Raw genomic sequence first — 6,813 nt, forward strand, 5'->3', positions numbered from 1 at the left:
TAAGTTTCTTTCTCCATGTCCCCTGATGGAAATATTAAGATAGTTTAAGAGGCTGTCAGATAAGATCAAGGGGAAGAAGGAACAAGCAGTCGTTACCCAGAAGTCACTCTTACCAAGAGCAGAGTTGACATGTGGTTGTCTGTCTTAGGTCCTCTCCTTTTTCTTCATTGGTCTGATGTCCATGATGATTCCCCTGTGCAGTGTCTTCGGGGCCCTCATTGCTGTCTGTCTCATCATGGGGCTTTTCGATGGATGCTTCATTTCCATCATGGCCCCCATTGCTTTTGAATTAGTTGGTGCTCAGGATGTCTCACAAGCTATTGGATTTCTGCTGGGATTCATGTCTATACCTATGACTGTGGGCCCACCCATTGCAGGTAAATATGATTCTTTAGTACTTCTACTAACTCAAAGCATTTTCTATTTCAGATCTAGTCTCACATATATATATATATGTATATATATATATATATTATTACTACTGTCTCTTTGATTTGCGGGGGGAGCACATACATATGTGGGCATGCGGGCATGCATGTGCGTGTGTCTTCTCCCTCTATATTTAATAAGACACAATAGAAACAACTGTTCATCAACACATGAATGGAAAACACAGTGTGGCTATTTACACAGTGGAATATTCATCAGCCATAAACAGGAATGAAATATTGCAGTGGTATATGTTACCAGGTGCTTAAAGCTCAAGAATATTATGCTAAGTTGCAAGGACAAAAATAAAAAGTCACACATTGTGATTCCTTTTATATAAAATGTCCTGGATAGGTAAATCCACAGAGACAAAAAAGATTGGTGATTGCCAGTGTCTAGAGGGAAGGGGGACTAGAGAGCAACTACTAACAGAGACAGTTTCTTTTTACAATGAAAAAAAATATTGCCACTAGGTAGATGTCATGGATTACAGCACTGTAAATTTACTAAATGCCCTGGTTAATTTTCTAAAAGTGAATTTCCCTTTTCACCTTTGGAAATTGTCTGAGTGGAGCTTGGTGTTGGTGGCTCACACCCGTGTTTCAAAGCCGGCTCAGGGAGGAAAGTCCATGATACTCTTCTCTTCAATTAACCACCCAATAACCTTAAGGGGAGCTGTGGCTCAAAGCTCTACAGTGCTACCCTTGAGCTAAAGAGCATAGGGACAGATGCCAGGCTTTGAGTTCAAGTCCCACAACTGCCAAAAAAAATTTTTTCTCAGATAATGTAAAGGTGTCTCGTGTTCTGTGTTACTGACTTCCCAGTTTGAATTACGACTATTCAAAATAATTAAGATAAACTTAAATTTTGTACTGTTATCTGTGTCTGACACAAGGGCCTTTGAGAAAATTCATTTAAATTTATTCTTCAGTCTGAAACTACTCTCCCATCATGAATCAAGCAAGTAGAGGTCATGAGCTCACATCTGAGAGAAAGGTTTCAAGAAAGCCCAAGCTTAGATGCAAGTAATAATTGCTATGAAAATCCAGACCCTAAACTCTGTGACATGATTAAGGACAGGAGTTCTTTTAAATATCTTCTTTTTATCAGGAAAGGTTTATATTTCATGTCTGTTTCTTTAAAAATGTCTGATACCTGATCTGTTTGAACCAATTCTGCTGAGGTGAAGTTATGAGCAGGGCCTTGGCCTTCAGTGTGACTGATCTGAAAGTCAAACTTGTTCTCTCTTGGTGACAGCATTTTCCTTTCTTAGGATTACTTCGTGACAAACTGGGCTCCTATAAAGTGGCATTCTACCTTGCTGGAGTCCCTCCTCTTATTGGAGGGGCTATACTTTGTTTTATCCCATGGATCCATAGTAAAAAGCAGAGAGAGATCAGTGAAACCACTACAGGAGAAAAGATGGAGAAAATGTTAGAGAACCGGAACTCTCTCCTATCAAGCTCACCTGGAATCTTCACAAAAGAATCTGACTCTATTATTTAAAGTGCTGTATACCTCCACGAAACTTGCTTTTGAATTTTAAGCAAGTTTTCCTTTTATAGGAATTGCAAATCACCTATTTTTTTTAATTACATCCTTGGAATAACACAATAATTGTGAAATGGAACCTGCATTTTACAAGAACCATTTTCTGCTACCAAACATCTGTCTGATATTTCCAGGAGTCTTAGGGAAGAGACTGTTACAGGAACACATTCTGTACAGGTCCAATATTGTCACCACTGGAAGCTATCTTAGTAAAAGGCAACTTTGGAAACTGTGGAAAGCTATTTAGCTTCTACAAATATTTTTTTTAAAATATCTCGAGGCATATTGAAAGGGTTTCATTTTGGTTTGGATTTGTTGTTGTTGTTGTTATCTGATGTGGTACCTTTAGTTTTGGTATTTTAACTACTTCTGAATTTTGGAAACTTTTTGTAAAATTGTCTGGATCCCAGATAGAACATCTATATAAGCTTCATGTCCACTGTTAAGTAATTTAGGCTTGAAATGAGGAGGTTCTGATTTGCTCCAGTGTCCAGGCACCCTCTGGAAACAGATGCCAACACAGACTCCATGTGTAAGATGGAAAGAACCTTCATCACAAGGCAGAGCAATTCAGAAATTAGGCATGTCTTCATTCATGTTTGTTCCCTTTGGGTTTGCAGTGTGCTCAACTCAAGTCATCAGAAGCATCCCACAGTTTTTGATTTGTGTAAACAATAAAGTAAAATAGAATGCATGAACTATATGCTGACAATTTTAACTTAGAAATGCTCTGACTTCTAGGTTTATTAGCATTGTTATTTAAATAGTCTTATTGAGCATGCTACGAGTTGGTGCCATAGACACACATTGCAGGAGCAAAAACTTTTGTATTCTTGATGAAAATAGCCTTCTGCTAGAAACAAGTTAAAGTGATTTATGAAGTTAATTGGCCTTAAAGGGTTAAAACATATTTATAAAGAGAAACAATTTCTACGTTTCCAAATTTTTCTAGCAAACCATTGCATTCAGAGGTATAGTCATGCATCACTTCATGACAGGATGTTTGGAGAGATGCAGTTAGGCAATTTTGTTGTGTGAACATCATAGTTTAGTTACACTAACATGGCTCCAATGTCACTATATGCTATAACCATGTGGAACCGGCATAGTATAAGCAGCCCTTTGTTAACTGAAATGTCATGTGTGGTACATGACTGTACTCCTCATGTGTGTTCTTTATTAACATTCCTGCTATATTTTGTATGCAGACTAATGTTAGAAAGCTATTACTTTTGAGGACCTAAAATTAAAACCAAAGTCCTGCGAAGATCTACTACTCTTTTCTAAAAGGAAGATCTCTTTCCTGTATCTTTGAAATCATTCTATCAACCATTAAAGTAATATGATGCAAAAGTATATTTAAGTCCTAAACATAGATGAATAATGAATCTTACTTGAGTGTAGTTTATTTGCCTGCAAAGAATATTACCTTTTCCTAAAGCATGTCCAGTATCCTTCAGGTCCTGCTTTCTTTCTTTCTTTCTTTCTTTCTTTCTTTCTTTCTCTTTCTCTGTCTTTCTTTCTTTCTTTTTTTCCTTTCCTTCTTTCTTTCGTTGGTTGTGGGGCTTGAATTCTGGGCCTGGGCTTGAGCCACAGTGCCACTTCCTGTTTTCTGTTGGTTAATTGGAGATAAGTCTCACAGATTTTACTGCTTGGACTGGCTTTGAACCTAATCCTCAGATCTCTGCCTCCTGAGTAGCTGGGATTACAGGTGAGAGCCACCAGCGCCCAGCCCCATCTGTTTCTCAATGAACTGTAAGAGAAGAAACTCAGTTCTATCATTTCCTACTCTTTTATTTTATTAATTTTTTATTATTATTGTAGAGGTGATATACAGAGGGATTCCAATTACATGAGTCAGATAATGAGTACATCTCTCTTCATACTATATCTTCTATTTCCTCATTCATTCCCCATTTCCTACCTTTATTAACTTGTATTGTATCTTTTATGATCATTACAGGGTACTACTTCCATTTTCCAGTAGCTAAGGATGGGGCTGTTCGGAGCATATGGATTTGTTGTTGTGGGTGTGGGTGAGGAGGCTGTCAACAGAGAGCTGGAAAATACAGTGACTTTTTCCTTTCCAAACAGCTTTCTGACCTTACTTTTGAAGGTTTTCAATGTAACTGCTAAATGTGGAATATGTTTTTAACAAAGATTTTAAATAATTGTATTGGTGTGGTTTTGGTATTGCTTTGGTTTCTTTTTTGGAAATGGAATCTAGGTTGTCAAGGCTAGTCATGAACTCATGAACCTCTTTCTTCAGCTACAGATTATCTGGCTTTACAGGCCTCTGCTACTATGCCTCACAATAGTTTTAATTCTGAACCTATTCAGCAACTTACTATGCCATATAAACAGTTGCAACTCACTACTTATAGTTGTGTCATATCTCTTATGACAGTTTGTTTGCAGAAGTTTCTGTTTCAGAAAAACAATCTACGTTTTGACCATGCTGTCCTTTCATGATATTTTAAATTATAAGAAAAAGACTTAGACATGATAATGTACTACATTCTCCAGCCCTTCATTTATTCCTACTTACTACCTAAAGCATTACTTTTTCATCACTGTCAGTGCTTTTGAAGGGCATACAACTATGACCAATCCTCAAGTTCTCATTATAAAACATAAGTTTTACCAGACCAGAATAGGACATCCTATCAACATATTGTAATCAAAACAGGATCAATAGAGACCAAGGAAAGAATCCTTAAAGCTGCTAGGGAGAAGAGAACAATAACATATAAAGAAAAGCCAATCAGAATTACCCCAGATTTTTCAGTGGAGACCATGAATGCAAGGAGAGCCTGGAATGATGTATGCCACACCCTAAAGAAAAATATCTACCAATCAAGAATACTTTACCCGGGCTGGGGATATAGCCTAGTGGCAAGAGTGCCTGCCTCGGATACATGAGGCCCTAGGTTCGATTCCCCAGCACCACATATACAGAAAACGGCCAGAAGCAGCGCTGTGGCTCAAGTGGCAGAGTGCTAGCCTTGAGCCGGAAGAAGCCAGGGACAGTGCTCAGGCCCTGAGTCCAAGGCCCAGGACTGGCCAAAAAAAAAAAAAAAAAGAATACTTTACCCAGCTAAACTCTCAATCAGAGGCCAAAGGTCAAATAAAAGTCTTCCATAGAAAGGAAAAATTGAAACAATATATCTCCACCAAACCAGCATTACAGAATATCCCCAAAGATATTCTACACATTGAAAATCACCAAGATAACGATCTAGACAGAGAAAGGATACCTAAATAGAACTCCAGGTTATTAGAGCAAAAAAACGGGAAGACGCAGCCCCTATAAAGATAGACAATGAAAGGAACAAACATCACCTCTTAATCCTAACTCTCAATATTAATGGACTTAACTCTCCAATTAAATAACATAGATTGACAAGTTGGATCAAAAAACAAGATCCATCTTTCTGCTGCCTCCAAAACACATCTTGCCAGCAAAAGCAAACATATTCTAAAAGTGAAAGGCTGGAATAAAATCTATCAAGCAAACGGCCCCCATAAGCAGGCTGGAGTTGCAATCTTAGTATCAGATAAAATTGACTTCAATTTAAAAGCAGTAAGAAGACACAAAAAGGTTACTACATACTAATAAAAGGATCTCTCCTACAGGAGGATATAATCATCCTAATCATCTACACGCCAAATACAGGAGTACCCAACTTCATTAAACAAACATTGCTGACTCTAAAACTACTTCGATCCAAACACTTTGATTGTTGGAGACTTGAACACACCACTGTCACCTCAACATGCCAAAAACTGAGCAAAGAAACCTCATAACTAAACAACTGCACAGACCATCTAGACTTAACCGACATCTATAGAATATTCCACCCAGCAGCACCAGAATATACATTCTTCTCAGCAGCACATGGAACGTTCTCCAAAATAGATCACATTTTTAGGGCACAAAGCAAATCTGTACAAATTCAGAAACATTGAAACCATTCCCGGCATTCTCTCAGACCACAATGGAATAAAACTAGAGCTCAACACAAAAAAGCCACCACAGAAAACCCTACAATTCATGGAGACTGAACAATACATTGCTGAACCACCAATGGGTCATCGAGGAAATCAGAACAGAATTTCAAATGTTTATGGAATTAAACCAAAATGAACATACAAATTACCGGCTCCTCTGGGCCACAGCACAGGCAGTACTCACAGGAAAATCTATAGCTCTGAGTGCCTACATCAACACATTGGAGAAATTTCAATTCAACAACTTAAGGAAGCACCTTAAGCTCCTTGAAAGAGAGCAACAAGCCAAACCCCAAGCCAACCGATGGAAGCACATAATTAAAATCAAATCTGAATTAAATGACTTAAAGTCCCCCCCCCAAAAAAAACCATAGAAAGAATCAACAGAACAAACAGTTGGTTCTTTGGAAAAATTAACAAGATAGACCAAAAAACAAAGACAATACACCCAAATAAACAAAATCAGAGATGATACTGGAAACATCACCACAGAAACAACTAAGATCCAGAATATAGTAAGGGACTATTTTGCAAACCTATATGCAACAAATTTGAGAACCTGGAAGAAATGGACAAATTCCTAGCAAAAATTGATATGCCTAAACTTAACCAAGAAGATTTAAACCTACTAAACAGACCCATATCCAGCAATGAAATAGGAACTGCAATAAATGATCTCCTACCCAGGAGAAGCCCAGGTCCAGATGGATTCACAGTGGAATTCTATAAGGCCTTCAAACCAGATCTCACACCAACACTCCTCAAACTCTTCAACAAAATAGAGAGTAAAAGTTCACTACCAAACACATTCTATGATGCCAG

At 37.9% G+C, this 6,813-nt stretch overlaps 1 protein-coding gene across 2 annotated transcripts in view; it reads left to right on the forward strand.

The window, feature by feature from the left end:
• The window catches only part of Slc16a10 (solute carrier family 16 member 10), a 134,466-nt gene extending 131,043 nt beyond the window's left edge, over window positions 1-3,423 (forward strand). For both annotated transcript variants that reach the window (XM_048353916.1, XM_048353917.1), the window contains 2 exons: window positions 149-377; window positions 1,703-3,423. In XM_048353916.1, the coding sequence (XP_048209873.1) occupies window positions 149-377; window positions 1,703-1,935 (462 nt within the window). In that variant the 3' untranslated portion in view covers window positions 1,936-3,423. The remainder of the gene's footprint in view (window positions 1-148; window positions 378-1,702) is intronic.
• Window positions 3,424-6,813: the final 3,390 nt, after the last annotated feature.

The sequence above is a fragment of the Perognathus longimembris genome, chromosome 9 (genome assembly GCF_023159225.1).
Source record: "Perognathus longimembris pacificus isolate PPM17 chromosome 9, ASM2315922v1, whole genome shotgun sequence".
NCBI classification, from domain to species: Eukaryota; Metazoa; Chordata; class Mammalia; order Rodentia; family Heteromyidae; genus Perognathus; species Perognathus longimembris.